General features: G+C 35.5%; 1 protein-coding gene across 1 annotated transcript in view; it reads left to right on the top strand.

Annotated features, from left to right (window-relative positions):
* LOC127874981 (probable serine/threonine-protein kinase DDB_G0272254) overlaps positions 1–17,664 on the top strand; it is a 48,811-nt gene that overhangs the window by 4,938 nt on the left and 26,209 nt on the right. The window contains exons 2-3 of the mRNA XM_052419705.1: positions 11,627–11,788; positions 14,848–15,028. Coding sequence (XP_052275665.1) covers positions 11,627–11,788; positions 14,848–15,028 — 343 coding nt within the window. The remainder of the gene's footprint in view (positions 1–11,626; positions 11,789–14,847; positions 15,029–17,664) is intronic.

Raw genomic sequence — 17,664 nt, 5'->3', positions numbered from 1 at the left:
ACGTCCGCCATTTTACGCAAGTTGATTTGTGGGATTGGGGAATTCCCATTGAACATGCGTTAATCTCGTGACTTGATTTGAGAAAATAAGAGCACTGTTCATATTAAGTAATTATGACAAATCAACGACTGAATTTAAAATGTTACATGTAAATTACGAACTACGACAAAATTTAATACTGTATCCGAAAACGACTGTCCGAAAAAATGTACGTGTTTTGCACATGAAATAATCTGTGCACACTGCAGAAAATAAAAACCAATTACTTATATATATAATTTGGTTAACATATTGCTTTACAATATGCTATTGCACTACTTTACTTTGCTAATCGACACTGAAAATATTTCTTATAAGATTTTTGGAAACTAGCGAAGATATTTCGTCAGTTGCAGTTCATGTTTGTACTATCTGCTAACAAATCGGAAATAAATAAATAAAATACCGGGGGAAATCGGAACCGAAAATTTCCGGAATGCCGACTATTAAATTCGTTCTTAAATTATCGCGCACGCAGGTTTTTTTTTCCACTTTTTGGGAAGATAGCCAGGGCCGATCCCAGGATTTTTTTACTGGGGGGCCCAACCGGGGAGGGTTTGGGAGGGGTCCCCCCTCCCTATATATATCACAGGTGTTGGGCGCGTGGCCAAGTCACTTTAACACTATCAATTTGTCATAAATCAACATTTTTATCATATTGACCAAAAAAATTAAAAAATTATATGTTCATATATAACATATCAGAATTTTTTTTTGGTCAATATGATAACAAATGTTATTTTATTGCAAATTGATAGTGTTAAAGTGACTTGGCCCCGCGCCCAACACCTGTGATATATTTACTTTTTTAATTAGGCACTTTGCAAGGTGAATTTTAATACTTATAAAAACCGTATTTTGTGATATGAATTAATGGAATATAACAAGTAAATCAGCACATTTCGAAAGTCTTAAGCTTTAAACATTGGGGTGAATTCACAACAATATTAAAAGCTTAAGATTTCCGAAACTTACAGGTTTAAACTGACGATTATCCACATCAACTCTCGTATTGCTTCCACCATTTTTTTTTCACAAATCAATAACTTCACAGTTTTTTTTAAATTGATTTTTTGGGAAAGACCTTGCCATTTTTGAGGAAAAAAAATGCTTGAAACGCCTAATTTTTGGGGGAAATAATGAAAGTCTTAAATAATCAATTTAACATATTTTACTGTTTTCAAACTGATTCAAGGAAAGAGATAATTTAATTATACAATATTTTTCTACACTGGATCAGGTTAACTTATATAATGAGATCGATTTGTTGTTTCAATTTTCATTTTTTTACCAATGAGCCATTAATAGGTTGATATTATTCAATTCTCGATACTCAATTATTTTAGATACTGAATTCTGCCAAATTCTTATCTGTTGCTCGGCAAATTTATAAATCTGTTTTTCTTTTAAACAAACATGTTAACTATCTCATCGTAGTCTTTTTCAGTGATTTCCTTTCAAAAATTATAAATACTCAGTTTTAATACCTTTGTCAGTATTTTTGTTCCGGTTTAAATTCACTGCCCTATTCTCAATGCAAAAAGTATATATTGGGACCTAAAAATTCCCAATAAAAGGTTAAAAAAAAACAATTTAACTTTTAGAAGGAGAAAATACGTCTAGGGCCTTCTCAAAGAAGGAAAAAAACATGCGTCGGCAATTATCAGACCATAGTCTACGACCTCCTGCAGCAGTTGCTTCCATTCGCTGCACTTATCAAAATACATGTTACATCAACCATCGATAGATGAAGCATTCATGATCACAATGGGGGACTGATCGGGGATGTGTGTACAAGGCGATAAGAAAACATTGCCTAAAGGCTTATCTCGATTGGCGAGCGTTAATCCCCTTGTTTATCAGGGACAATACAACATAGCTGCTCTTTGTTTTGAGGGAAAGAGTACTGTGGGCCCTTGCACGAGAGAAAAAATTGCAGTGGGCCGATTATTTAAAAAAAAAAATTGTAGTTCGACAGCCAGCTGGGGGGGCCCAGGCCCCTGGGCCCACGGCCTGGGTACGGGCCTGATAGCCCATGGCTTTGGAATTGGGAATTTTATCGGCATTTTCATGAAATTGGGAATATTAATTCATTATCCTTTTTTTTCCACACGAAAAGTCCACTAATTAGGGAAATACTAAATTTGATATAACACTTTATTATCATTAAAATTAAAAGAACAAAGTCATAAAGTACTTTGTAAGATGTAATTGAATTAAAATTGAGATAAAGTACGCATAAGACACTTCATTCTAAAAAAAAATAAAAAATTTTTTTTTTTTTTTTTGGAAATTGGGAATTTTTGCCACATTTTGGGAAAAAAATATACTTTTGGGGATTGGGAACATAGCCGAATTTCGGCTATAAAATCGGGCCAAAAAAAAACCTGGCACACGAACGAATTTTCGTGAATTTATTATATGTCGGCTTATTTCCAAACTGTCTTCAGATTTTTTTCATCGCAAATCAGGCGATCGATAGACAATTTTTCTATCGGCTCTGCGAGATTTCATCGCATTGGCGATCAGGCGATGTGTGGTTAATTTTGCAGACTGCTTATTTTCAAATGTGTATGAACAAAGGTGTTATCCGAAATCATTTCCAGATTTTATTATTCACGGAAAGTTTCGAAAATTCTAGTAACAAATAAACATTTCTCGTGTATTTCGTGTACATATGAAAATCACCGAAAATTATTCTTCATGTATGACATCACGTCATTCTTCCTCGGGGAAAGCGTGGACTCAAATATTTGATTGCTGAATAAACACATCGTAACGCAGAGGTCGCTTATGCTATTGTATACAGCTTCACGTGGGGTCTGCGTGTATTCCGCTGCCTGAGCGCTGATTGGCTGATGCGCTTACCAATATAAAGAAGTGAAACTCCAGCTGCGACTTTGATTGACAGCTGGAAAAATCAATATTGGCCACTCGCTGTGAAATTCATTGAAAACAGTAGCTCTAAGGCGGAGTTAACAGTCTGAATAACCTGATTTACTGTTGACATTTGTACGTGTTGTGTATTAGAAAATAGCGTACATGCGGATTATCGGACGCCCAAGGGACTAACACCATTTGCATAATGGACGTACGACTGCCGTTTTCGGGCGTAATTTACGCCCGGAAGCGCTGGTTAGTAACCGCTACGACATCAATTGTTTAAGTTTACTTAACATTTGAACATTCAAGTCTGTAACACGTACTTACATTATTCCTGTAACAGGTTTGAAGTACAATTCCAGGAAAGGCTTCCATTGCCGCCATGTCCAGGTCGGGTACGAGACTGCCGTGTTGGTAACAGACGACTGGTTAACAAGCGGCGTTAGTTGTGTGAGAGTCTCACAGTCGTGGTTCCGGTATCTGTTTTTTATGTGCGCAAATCGGGAATCCACCAAACACCTTGCATGCCCTTTGACAGATCAAATGTTTTGATATAGTTGTACTGATAATGATATATTTGAAATGTCTTCATACAATGCTAAATGATGTAAAAAACTCCATTTGTCTAATTATTAAAATGCAATAAAACATAATTGTAAGTGTTTTTTAGTATTTCGGCGCGTATTACCCCTTCAGAAAATAATAAAGGTATGGAATTGAAAAATGGCAAAAAAAATCCTTTTAATAAAGTTATCGACACTACATTAAATTATTTTTCCGTAATATAATTTGTATACATACCAGGAACTTGCATGTGATACTCAATAAAGCGATGTTGGCCGGTCATCACTCGCCACATGAAATAACCCAGAACGTATCGGTTCTTGTTTTGCCCTGCAATGTAAATGCCCTGAATGAAATCTTTAGTTTTGCACTGCTTATATAAAATACATGTAGAAAGAAGTGAAAAAGCTGCAAAATGATTCCATTTTAAAATACTCGTGCGAAAGCCAAATCACAGCGCCCTCACACTACTTTGGGGGAAGGGGTCCGCTGCCCTTAGTAAGGGGGATTTTTGCGGCGTTTCCCTTTTTGGGGCATTTTTTTCACTTACTTTCTCATTATTACATGTGTACATGTTTTCACTATATTCATTGCATTTGTCATAATTTAGTATGTTTGAGAATATTAAATTCAATTAAAATTGAGATATAATAATCATGAGACACATCTTTCTATTAAAAAAAAAATTATTTTTTTTTAGGGGGATATTTTCCCCCCAAAAGGGGAAAAAAGTATACTTTTCAGGTGGGGGACTGCCGCCGAAATTCGGCGGCAGATTTGATAGATTGAGGGCCCTGAATCAACAAGACAACTGCGCGCGCACAAACACGTGCACAAGTTATACATGCACACACATACGCTCTTATATAAAATGTACATACCGGGGCCATTGTCTGCATGAATGGAGCAAGTGTCAGCATCAGACTCGTAATTCTGCAGGACCCAATCAAGCATAGAAAGGACAGCGTCTGGGCCATGTGAAGTCTTTCCGTCCATGCCAATCGTTTGGTCCTCGTCAATCAAGAAAGTCAGCTGGCGGGGAATACTGTACACTCGAACGCCAAAATCTGGACCTTCCTTAAAGTGAGGAAATATAGCGGTCCTATCTGTCGAATAAAGTGAGATAGACTCGCGTTCTGGCTAAAATCAAACGTGAAATGGACATATCTGTCTGGACCTTCATTCGCCTCCTTACTTTTTCTGATGCAATCGTTGTATACATCTCTTTCCTGAAAAATGAAAATCATTTTATTAACGTTAAACAACTAAACAACGACTGCAAAGTAAACGATTAAATAAGAATAATACAATTGATGAAGCAATTATTTTGATACATATGATAATACAAATGTATCAGATATATTGTGTTTAGAAGACGTTTGAACGCGACGAACTTACAAAAATATTGTGTAAAGCGTATAATTATTTACTAAATGCAAAACTATATTATAATTATATGTCAAACATTATTACCTTTTGTGCTAAAAGAATATGATTCCTGAGCGAGTCTAAGCTGTCAATTTTTCTTCTTCCGTCACAGCATCCATGACACCCCTCCTGATCGTTTCGCACTTGGCACAAACGTCATCACGTGGACCAGTGATCCTGATGTGCGGTAAACACGTGCGCCATATTTCCTTGAAGGCGGTAATTTCTATGAACCTAGAACCAGCTTCCGTGCACGTTGTCTGGTACTGTTGATGAAGGTTGGTCTTTGTTGTGTCAGATGTTAAGTATACAGTCGGAACGTTGTCTACACCTTTGGGGCGGCTGGCTGTGGTAGACCCCGTTCATCCGCATAATTACGATGAAGTGCACAACGCGCATGACATCATCATAACAACTAGAAATGGCACGGCAGAGGCCGACGCGTATCCCCACGCCGAATGTTTGACCTAGATGTGCCCCAGGGTTGGTAATGGGGCCATGCATAGCTGAGATTGACCGTATTGTCATAAGAGAAGTTCATCATCAATTAGAAGAGAATTGGTGTAGAAATGAAGAAGTTATAGTAAAAGGCAATTTTGGGTGGGTGTGACATATGTGGGCAGGGCACCCCAGGGTTGGTAATTGTGCCATGCATAGTTGAGATTGACCGTATTGTCATAAGAGAAGTTCAGTATCAATTTGAAGTGAATCGGTGTAGAAATGAAGAAATTATAGTAAAAGGCAATTTTGGGCGGGTGTGGTCTATGTGGGCGGGGCCCCAGGGTTGGTAATGGGGCCATGCATAGTTGAGATTGACCGTATTGTCATAAGAGAGGTTCAGTATCAATTTGAAGTGAATCGGTGTAGAAATGAAGAAATTATAGTAAAAGGCAATTTTGGGTGGGTGTGGTCTATGTGGGCGGGGCGCCCCAGGGTTGGTAATGGGGCCATGCATAGTTGAGATTGACTGTATTGTCATAAGAGAAGTTCAATATCAATTTGAAGTGAATCGGTGTAGAAATGAAGAAATTATAGTAAAGGCAATTTTGGGTGGGTGTGGTCTATGTGGGCGGGGCCCCAGGGTTGGTTATGGGGCCATGCATAGTTGAGATTGACCCTAATGTCATAAGAGAAGTTCAGTATCAATTTGAAGTGAATCCGTGTAGAAATGAAAAAATTATAGTAAATGGAATTTTTTGGTGGGTGTGGCCTATGTGGGCGGGCGCCCCAGGGTTAGGATTGGGGCCATGCATAGTTGAGATTGACCCTAATGTCATAACAAAAGTTCAGTATCAATTTGAATTGAATCCGTGTAGAAATGAAAAAATTATAGTAAATGGAAATTTTTGGTGGGTGTGGCCTATGTGGGCAGGGCGCCCCAGGGTTGGGAATGGGGCCATGCATGGTTGAGATTGACCGTTTTGTCATAAGAGAGGTCCAGTATCAATTTGAAGTGAATCGGTGTAGAAATAAAGAAGTAAATGTAAAATAATCTAAAAAAATGAATGATAATTTCTGATGCGGCCCCACCCCAACCGCTATAACTTTTGACCCAGGGGTCAGATCAAAATTCCAAATAGTGCAGGGTGGCACATATGCTCATAGCTACCATGTGTGTAAGTTTCAAGGTTCTAGTGCTTTTAGTGTAGGAGGAGATAGTGGCCAGGACGGACGGACGGCGGAGATAACCACAATATCCCCACCTTTTTTTCAAAAAGCGTGGGGATAAATAGCATGCTTTGGCTTTCTTCCACAGTTGCCATGAACTCTAGGCGTCAAACCATGTTCTCTGACATGTATCTGTAATGCTAAAAGCTGGTGCTTACCGATGTCAAAGAACAGCATAAATGTTTTTTTACATACGGCACTCCCCTCTACCCTAAACTCAACCTTGGCTCGCTTCCGTTGCTTCTCTCTTTTAGTTGTTTCCCCATCAACGTCTTTCAACAAAGACATAACGTTAAGTTCCTTCTCCTCTTTGGCCAGCGCCCTGATATCAAACAAATGGTTAATAACAGTATCAAAATTAAAACGTTTATCACACTGATGTTTACAGCCGCATCCGTCCGACAGAAACTTACGCACGTTAAGAAATGCGTCATCGTGAGCGTCGCCGGTTTCTTTTACATCCTCACCTTGGTCGCTTCTGCATCTTCTGCATCTTCGTTGCGGACCAGGTAATCCCGGACCCTGGTAGCAATGAATAATTCGGGCTCTTCAGGATCAACTAAGGGCGTTTCATCACACAGCACTTCCTGTGAGTTGACCGGTGTCCGACCAAAATGCTCCGACAATACAGATTCTAGTTCCTGAAAATATAGAAATGTGTATATTATAGGCCTTATATCACACGTGTTGAAAATAACTTCATATGCATGTCAGTAAATTTAATATTAATTTTACTAACTTTCACTATACTGTATGCATAGAATATTAACTACAGTCTTGAATTAAAAAAATAGCGAATAAGCGATGTTAAAACGAACTTATTATTCCCAACAAATGTCATTGTATGTCATTAAAATAAAACAAAATGTAGTCACAGCTGTAAATCTAGATCAAAAATTACAGTTTGATTTATACTGCGTACATAATAGCTAACTTTAAATGGACATCGCACGGTATTCAGTAAATCAATTTAATCATTTAAAGAATAATCATTTTAGAATGTTGCACTTTGCTTATAGGTGATATTGAAGCGCTTAAATTTTTATTAAATCACATTAAATCTAGGTAAGGTAACGTTATTAAAATTCAAAAATATTTAAATTGTAAATAATTTACCGGCAACTATCTGCAAATGACAAATAATCTGAGTTAATAAAAACGTTCCGGTGATTGGAATCGAACTATTGAAAATCAATTTCATAGCGCTTCCATGTATCCATTACACCACAGGCACAGCTGACATGTGGGAGAAGAAAATAAGGTACATATATAAACAATTTTTATTAAATGAAAACAAAAAACTATAATTATTAAATGAAAACAAAGAAACGACCTTTTTGAAATGTCAAAACTAATGATAATCATATTTTTCTCAAAACAACGTACACCACTATTCGTTGCTCGTTTACGCAATGTTAGTATTTATTTAACTATCTATCATAACACCATTATTCGTTGCTCGTTTAAGCAATGTTAGTATTTATTTAACTATCAATATAAATACATGCTTGCAAACTACAAATGTACAGTTTTATAACGCATTTAATAACTATCATGGCTTTCGATTTGGATAGAGCAGTTTACTAGATTTCTTAACGCTATTGAGCAAAACTGTGCACAACATTTTGTTTTACTTTCACTTTAGACGGTTCATGTTATTAAAGCAATAGAAATTAACATATTTCAAACAGAAACGTTTATAACACTACAATCATGAACAACCAAATAACTAACCTCCATTTCCTCATCCATCATGTTACTCCGAAAATAAAAACAATGCCACAAATAACTATTTTTACTCCAAACACAAAAATATTTCCCGGGTAAAACAATGACGTCGGTTAAAGCGGGATTTCCCAATAACGTCATCAATATCATTTAGCCTGGTTTTCTCACGACGCACCTCATATATATATTATAACTTAAATCCAATAGATATACATTTAATAAAACATAGATAAAATGAGATTCATTGTTTTTTCTTTCTTTTTGCCTTCAGTACCGTTTTGCGGAAAAGTCCGCATATGTTTTGGCTATTATTTTTTTAAGGAAAAAAAATATGGCTATTATTTTCTGAAGGCCAGAGTGAGCACTGACTATAGTTATTAACAACATATACATTAGCATTTATGGCAGATGATCTTAATATCTTATCTGACGATTTTAAACAAAAATCAAAACCAAATATAAGACTAACCTTTGTAAATAGTTGTTAAAGCATTCCACTCTAAAAACCTATTTTGGTTATGTGTGGCTATTCTCACTTTCTATTGTTGAAAGATTTAAAACCAGTCCAACTGTAAGTTCCATTGTTTTTGTGTTTTAAGGTTTTAATTTAACTCGCATAAAACATTGCAGGGCTTGTGAGACTTTGAAGGGCTTAAACAAAATTATTAATATTATTTTTTATGCAACCTCAGTGATTATGCCGATCGAGGTTTTTTTTTCCACTTTTTGGGAAGATAGCCCATGGCTTTGGAATTGGGACATTTATCAGCATTTTCATGAAATTGGGAAAATATATTCATTAGCCTTTTTTTTCCACACGAAAAGTCCACTGATTAGGGAAATACTAAATTTGACATAACTCTTTATAATCATTCAAATTAAAAGAACAAAATAATGTAATACTTTGTTAGATGTAATTGAAATAAAATTGAGATAAAATACGCATTAGACACTTCTTTAAAAAAAAAAAATTGGGAATTTTTTGCCACATTTTGGGAAAAAAGTATACTTTTTGGGATTGGGAACATAGCCGAATTTTGGCTATAAAATCGGGCCAAAAAAAACCTGCGATCACTAGAAGATATTTTTTATTCCATTGACAGGCACATTACTACTGAAGTGGCAATAACACAATTTTCACATGACATGATATGATTGTCAAAATATCATCACTAGTAGTTTTTCTGTTAAACCCTAGAGCTTAACATGCTTTGTGATGCAGAATATAGCCCATAATGAAAGATTCCCAATCATCAATTTTGTGACTCATATATTTCCCAATTCATTGATTTCGCGACTCGTTTTTTTTTCCCAATTTGAAGATTTCACGACTCGAAAAATTCCCAATTGTAGGGGTACAGATACCTTTCCCCTTTGGGGAAAAAATACACTGGTTTATTGTATCATGACCACGGATTAAAAAACTGGACATTCAAGTAGAGACTAGTGTAATATTGTTTGTTTTTTTTAAATAATAAAACAAACAATAAATACATTGTATTGCATTGAAGACTATGATGAATGGTTACAAAATGGCTTTATTTTAAAGTTGCAAAGAAAAACCAAGCGAGAGCCCTGAGTTCTTTGGAAAGTTTTATTCTATTTGACAGCAGTTACCAAAGTGAATGGATCTGAAAAATCCCCCCTATTTTTCAAAGTGAGGGCAGAGCTCCAGATAAGCATCGTTTTATCGTTATTACAATTTGTTTTTAAAGAAAAACTAAAAGAAAATCAAAATCCATCGTATCAAAACGAATTGAGACAAACGGATCCGAATTATGAATAGTCGTTTGATCGTACGGAATTTCCGAGTTCTGCGCAGCAAAAGTTAAATGATAACGAGATCTACGATACCGGATCCGTGAATTAGTTGATTGTAACCAATAATATTCGCATATCCGTTTCCGCTCTTCTGTTTACAAAATTAAACATGGCGGCTGCAAAGTGTGGACGAGTTCAAAAGAAACTTTATTCTGGGACAGCGCCAAGTATACATGGTTTCATTTCACGGGGAGAAATAAGTCCAAAGTCTATTGTTGGCAGTCTATTATCTTATATAGTTTCAAATGCAGTTGATGAGGAGGAATCCACGATCTCCAAACCCAAACATCCCTGTATCACGCGAAAAAAATATTGTAGTGGAATCTAATTGACTCGAAACCTTATCTGGAGCTCTGCATACCGTTACGTATATGTCCTTATTGACGCTCATGACCTTATAGACTCGCAGGCCGTCTTATCTGGGGTTCATCGGATTTTTGGAACCATAAGATAAGATTTATGTAGCCCGTAATCCATTAAAGAGTGGCACATAACATCTGAAAACATCGTTTTTGCGGCCATTTTGTTTGCAACACGGTGACACCGTAAATATGCTACAGTGCGAGTATTTATAAAGTAGGTTACAAACCCACAATAATAATAATTATTGTCATCAGCACAGGTGAGTGATAAATCAAAGAGATATAGACTCGTTTTATTTCTTTCATTACAGAAAAACAAATGATATTGGTCTAATGACCAGCGCTTTCATAGTCTGTACTGTAGTGCGTAGTATCAAAACTTTGTGATCGTGATCGCGTACGATAATTATGCATTTGATTTTAAAACGGAACGAGTACGCTGTTTCTGTTAAGCAATTACCATTTACATTGTTCACTATTGATTTTATATTTTGTCGATGTATATATTCCTCGAAGACTGCGTGTAACTCAGGTGCTAGGCGGCAGTGAAAGGACGTTGTCATGGATGGCACGTGCGCTTTACGCTGATGACGCCAACTGTATGGTATTGAGCGTTCCGATGTATAGTTTGTCACACTATAAATGCTAATCAACTAGACGCAATGAAGGCGGGAAATACTGGGTCAACTGAATTTACTGGTGAGAGACTCTTAATGGGAAAATATTTAAGACGATGAAAAATAAAATGGGATCCATGGCCGATTTGCGTTAAATTGCACATCTCGATGTAGCGGGTCTGCAGCAGACTATGTCATATGATTGGATTAAACAATTTTGTGAGCGGCAGGTAATTAAAGTGTTACACAGTCACTGTTCAAATGTGAAGAATAGGTAATAGTGGTTCGAATTTAACGCGCAGGGGTCTTGAAAAAACTTGCGCAGTGCGTATCAATAAGGACATATACTTTAATAGTCATACTCAAACCAAACATAACTGAATAGATCTTTGGAATGAGTGTCAGATAATTAAATTGCATTAAAAAAAAAATGATGTTATTGAACCACAAACGAGAAAAAAGTTTTAAAATGAAATTTAAGGGAATTTATCTTGTTTTATTTTGTGTTTTTTTCAGGAGGGCTAAAGGAGCATTTTACTGCCACATTGCAGTGCCCATTTCAGAGCAAATAGTTGTATTCAGCGAGGGTGATTGGCAGCAGACTGGTCAGGAGTTTGAAGTTGTGCTTTCATACAAAGATGATGTGCTAAACTTGGGAAAAATTACTGACTGCCAGAGGTAATAGTTGAAATGCAGTTTAGTTATAGGATTGACATGTGCATATTGTGAGGTCATACCTCTCCAAAGATTATTCATGGATTTATTTACTTTGTCAAATATTACACTTCTGCACGAAATCTGCGACATGTATGATCCAAATTTATTTAAACTTTATGTATTGTATCCATCCTATAGGGTGGATGTATATTGCCATATTTTTCTGCTCCAATGATTTTGCAGGAATTGATTACCTTTTCTTTAACAATAAATTATTACTGGTAAATGGATTGTGTTTTTTCTGCACTACATCTGTTGAATTAATGATCCGAATTTATGAAACTTAATCATATGTGGAGCATAATGTATGGTGCAATGTCTTTATGTATGACGTTATTGCAGGGGTTAACGTTAAAAATTGACACTCACTTGCCCGGGGGGGCAAGTTACTTTGAACATCTACTTGCTCTCATTTCAAACTGGTTGCCCTATTTTGAAGTCAATTTTTTATTGTCATTTGATCTTTAAAGCATTGATTCACGTGTATTATAATGCTAGATTTAAATCCAGCTATATTCAATGTATCAAAAATAAAATAATCGTTTTTATAATATAAAGTTGTTAACAAAACAAAATCTGGACAGTTTTATTTCCTTGAATAGTCACTATTGAATACAATACATATGAAGAATGTATTTCTATTAACATTTTAAAATGGTATACTTGTCACTATATCTATACAAGTTATGGTATATATTAAAAGCGTGAGGGCTTAAAATAGTACTGTGAAAATGATTGTTCAGAGTTTAAAAATCATGTTGATGTCTTTGATGAAGAGTTTCTCACTGTTTTAAACTGTGAATATGTAACATACAAGTTATTCACAATTTAAAATAGTGAGAAACTCTTCATATGCATTCTGAGCAAGTTTTAAACGGTTATGTACGTCATCCCAATATCAAGACCATGGGCCTTATTAAGACAACAAAGATCTGAATAATCTGTGAATGGTCTACACTTTTTAGCAATGGAATGCACATTTCGAAATTTGAAACACAACTGGGAAATAGTTTTTTCATTGAGCTTTTGTAATGCCTTATGGGCCTCATAATTTGTTTTGTCACTATTATTTTGAGCCTCCTCCTTTTTTACATTCATGAAGTGTGACTGTGAATCCTCATGTGCTTTAACAGAATCTTTTCTATAAAAAAAATTGAACCTGTTACGAAACTACCTTTGTTTTCAAATTTGAGACAAATCTTGCATTTCATCAATCGCGACTCTTTATCAAATTCAAGCCATGTAAATTCATCAAGCCACGATGTTTGAAAGCAGGGGTTTTTATCTGATTTTGGGGAAAGGGCCTGGCGTTTTTTGAGGGGAAAAAAATCGCGCGAAACGTCGAATTTTGGGGGGAAAAAATTGTGCGAAAAGCTGGATCTTGGGGAAAATAAGCAAAGTCTAAAATAATCAATTAAACATATTTTACTGTTTTTAAAACAAATTCAAGGCAACAGATAATTTTATTATGCAAGATTTTTCTAGTTTCTACAGTGGATCAGGATAACTTATATATTTAAAGGAAAAAAAAAAAATGGTTTTTTTTTTTTTTTTTTTAGGGGAAAATGAAATCTAGGGGAAATTTTACCAGCTGAGGGGAAAAAAAATCCGAGGGGAAAGGGCCGAAAAGAAGGAAAAAAAAACCTGGAAAGTTACGCTTTCGTGATTCATTTTCATATTTTCTCTTCCTTTCTTTTTGTCGGTTGTTTTGGTTTGTTCCTTTGAGTGTTTCGAGTTACTTTTATTAAAAATAGAAAAGATCGGGTGGACGCTACCGTCCGCCATGTTGAAACATAAGCTTTTAATGGACATAGTTATCTGACCTGCCCACGTATATATTTTTGTTAAATAAATCAAAGCGGCGCAGTAGGCTGCATTGTGTTTCTGACAAACACATTGTAGTAAAAGGTCATGGGTATCCTTTACGGTCTACAGTAAAAAATACAAATTTAAGGGAAGTAATAAGCTTAAAAAAGGGAGAAAATTATTCAATATTGAACATAGCCACTTTATATATTTGGCATGCATGTGTATCTCATGGAGCTCATGGTCAATCACAGTCACGGTAGTGGCTTTTAATTATTTGCTTCTAAAAATAGAGATTTGTTAGAGACAATTATTTTCAAGGGAAGTAATATATATAATTATAAATCTCATATTATATATTTCCTTACCAAGAATTGAAGTTCTTATCACAGTTACTGTACAGATTTATTATTTTGATTATGTATAACTCAAATGATTGATTTGTCAATTTTTTTTTTAAATGATATAATTATAATTTCTTTGATGTTCTTTTCATACCTGTGGACTTATGTCCATAGATACATGATGAACTCTGGCTATGATCTCTGTTAATCATAAGTCATAATTGACTGTGAGACCCCCCCCCCAACTCCCCCCCGCCCCGGTTGGATTGGACAAAATTCAAGGGAAGTAATACGCTTTAAAGGGAGATGATTTCTATACCTGCCAAATGATAAATAGCAATTTTATTTCAAAGCAACGCAATAGGGGGTAGTGTGTTTCTGACGAACACATCTCTTGATATAATTATCATTTCCTACCTGTTAGAATTTGTTAATGCTAGTTTTCATTAAATACCAGTGGACTTATGTCCATACATACATGATGAACTCTGGCTATGATCTCTTTGATAAACCACAGGCCTTGGTTGTCGGTGATGTCTGACAAATACAACTCTTGTTGGGTCACTAGGTCAAAGGTCAAGGTCACTGTGACCTCTAAAAAAAAAATCTGACAAGCTTTCGCAGCGGAGCGTGGCACCCGTTATGCGGTGCTCTTGTTATAAATATAAAAACCTTGTAGTCACTTGAAGCCACATTTATAACTATAAATCTTTTTGAAACGTTGGTAGTCTTTATCCTGACGTCTGCATATAAGCATAGTTCTACTGAAGATCATTTGGATTTTTTACGTGAAATTAGAAATGATCTTTTTGCTGTGTATTGACTCTATAGAGATGTGAGTGCAAACTTGGCATGTTGTTGTATGTGTAGATGCCTGGTTTGGAAACGAGATGGAGCATTGGTGCCTCCCTTGATGTTAAGTGAACAAGAAAATGGTCTCGCCAAGATTGTGGTAGATGTGTGTGAGGACATGGCCGCTTCTGATGACCTGGAATTCACAGCATCTAGCATAGAATGTGACATTATTCGTGACAATGAAAACACACCACAGGTTTGCGTGTTTTTTTTTTTTTACTTTGTACCATTAAAAACTTGACCTGGTTATTTATGAATGGAGAATAGACCTTGAAGTTTGATAGACATGCATTAAAATCCATCAAACCATTCCTTAAAAGCTTTCATATTTAAATGCTTAACCTAGCCCTGAAAAAAGGAAAGCTTGCCTTTCTTGGAACAGAAAAGCTTATATGTATTTTATCAATTTGAATGCCTTTAAACGAAGTTGACTAATTGTACAATACACAATTTATAATCTGAAAATTGCCAAAATTAGCGGCTTTTTATGACCCCAGCATTATGAGACATTTCTGAAAAATATGCCGAGGTTTGGTATTATGCCCAAAAATGGCTGCCTTCCTACATGTATCTGGCAAAAAACACAATATGTAAAACTTTTTGTTTGAAAATGAAAACGAAACGAAGAATATGTAAAAAATACGAACTGGCTTATGTTTATTTTACTTTGAATGTAAAATGTTGAAATAAAATGTATTTTATTTTGTGTGAACAGTCAGAGAACTAGTTTTTATTCTTGAACATTAGCTCACAAATAATGTAGAGACAATTTTGCAAGTCAGTCTACGTTAAGTACGGTAGGGACTGTAACTTCTGCCTGTATGGATAACTGCAGTAAAATTAAGCAGACGAAGAATGCTAGGAGCGTCTTCTCTAACCACCGCATCTGCTTGTTTATAGTTCCCACCGGTTAACCAGTTATCCGTTTTTTAAGAAGGTTAACCGGTTACAAAATTAATATTCGGTAACTCTTGCAGAAAACACATCTTTTGGTTGAACGCAAAAACATGCTCAAATCGTTAGTTTTGTTTTACTTGATTTCACTGAATTGGCTAATCAGCTTATCTTATTGCAAATTATCGTCAATTACCACCCCGTAATGCCCCCCCTGTGGATCAAGTATGCCATTGTGTTAACTACCATTGCTTGATAAAATCAATAAAGCTTGACACTGTGATTACACCCGATCACTGTTGTTTTAACAACTATTGCAAACTTAAACGCCCTAATTAAGACATTGAGTATAAACAGGCCTTAACAACAGAGGTTTGGAAACCACTATGCCCATTGCAAAAAATATTTATGCTAATTGACAATTGTTATTAATCAGCAAGCTGTTAATGCACGTAATTCTTAAAGGATATAGAGAATACTAGGTCGGTGCCGAATAAAGCAAAGTTTATTTTGCAAGGCTTAGAAAATCTGAACCACGAGCCTTGGTAATATTAGAAAAAAGAAATATTACAGATCACCGACAAGCATGTAAAAAATGTCGGGAATGACTTTCGGAAATGACTGATTATTAGATTTAGAATGTATAATATTTAATTCAAAATTTGAATTCCCATTTAAAAGGACCAACAAAATGTGTAAAGAAACAGTATTGAATTGATAAAATGGTTAAAGTAATTATGTTACAAGACAATTAACAAGACAGAGTATATTTGCATATACATGTTCTTGTTTATAAACATATACGTGTTTCGGACGTGTTTTTTTTCATTTATGTAGTACGACAGTCGGTTAACCGGTTAACCGCTCGAATATCAAAACAGGTTAACCGGTTACTAATTTGCTGAGGTTTGCCATCCCTACTTTAACTGTATAAAAACATCACCAAGCTTTCATCACTTTTAATGAAAGTTTTGTCATATGTTTTAATAGAACATTTAACTTAAGTTGTTATTTTTTTACTTAAGGTTTGCACTCGTCTGTCTGTCTGTCCGTCACACTTTTCTGGATCCTGCGATAACTTTAAAAGTTCTTATTATTTTTCATGAAACTTGAAACATGGATAGATGGCAATATGGAGATTATGCATGTCATTGCATTTTTGTTCCTATGTCAAGAATTCTGGTTGCTATGGCAACTAATATATATTTTTATGCCCCCCTTCGAAGAAGAGGGGGTATATTGCTTTGCTCATGTCGGTCGGTCGGTCTGTCCGTCCACCAGGTGGTTGTCATACGATAACTCAAGAACGCTTGGGCCTAGGACCATGAAACTTCATAGGTACATTGATCATGACCCGCAGATGACCCCTATTGATTTTGAGGTCACTAGGTCAAAGGTCAAGGTCACGGTGACTCCAAATAGTTAAGTGGTTTTTTGAATGATAATTCAAGAATGCATACGCTGCCAACAGGGCACACTATGAACAATATTACTGAAGCAACTGGTCTGTAATCCTAAATCTATAATTATCAGTCCAATGAAACATCATCCTTTTAGTAAAATACAGTGGATCAGTAAAAATATTATCAGAATATGAGATTTTTTGTATATTAAATATTGTGTTAATGTTTAATTTTGTTGATCAATATAAATATAAGCAAGACAGGGGAGGTAATACACTACAGGGGAAACAAATGCAATAAGTTTAAATTTATTGTTACAGATTTTCTTCCCTTGTAATATATTTAAATTTTACCAAATGTAAGGCTAACTGCATTTTTGTAATGCATACTACTACTACTACTACTACTACTACTACTACTACTACTACTACTACTACTACTTGTACTACTGCTGCTGCTGCTGCTGCTGCTACTACTACTACTACTACTTCTACTACTACTACTACTACTACTACTACTACTACTACTACTACTA

This window comes from Dreissena polymorpha, chromosome 3 (genome assembly GCF_020536995.1).
Source record: "Dreissena polymorpha isolate Duluth1 chromosome 3, UMN_Dpol_1.0, whole genome shotgun sequence".
NCBI lineage: Eukaryota > Metazoa > Mollusca > Bivalvia > Myida > Dreissenidae > Dreissena > Dreissena polymorpha.
This window is presented reverse-complemented; position numbering and strand designations above follow the sequence as displayed.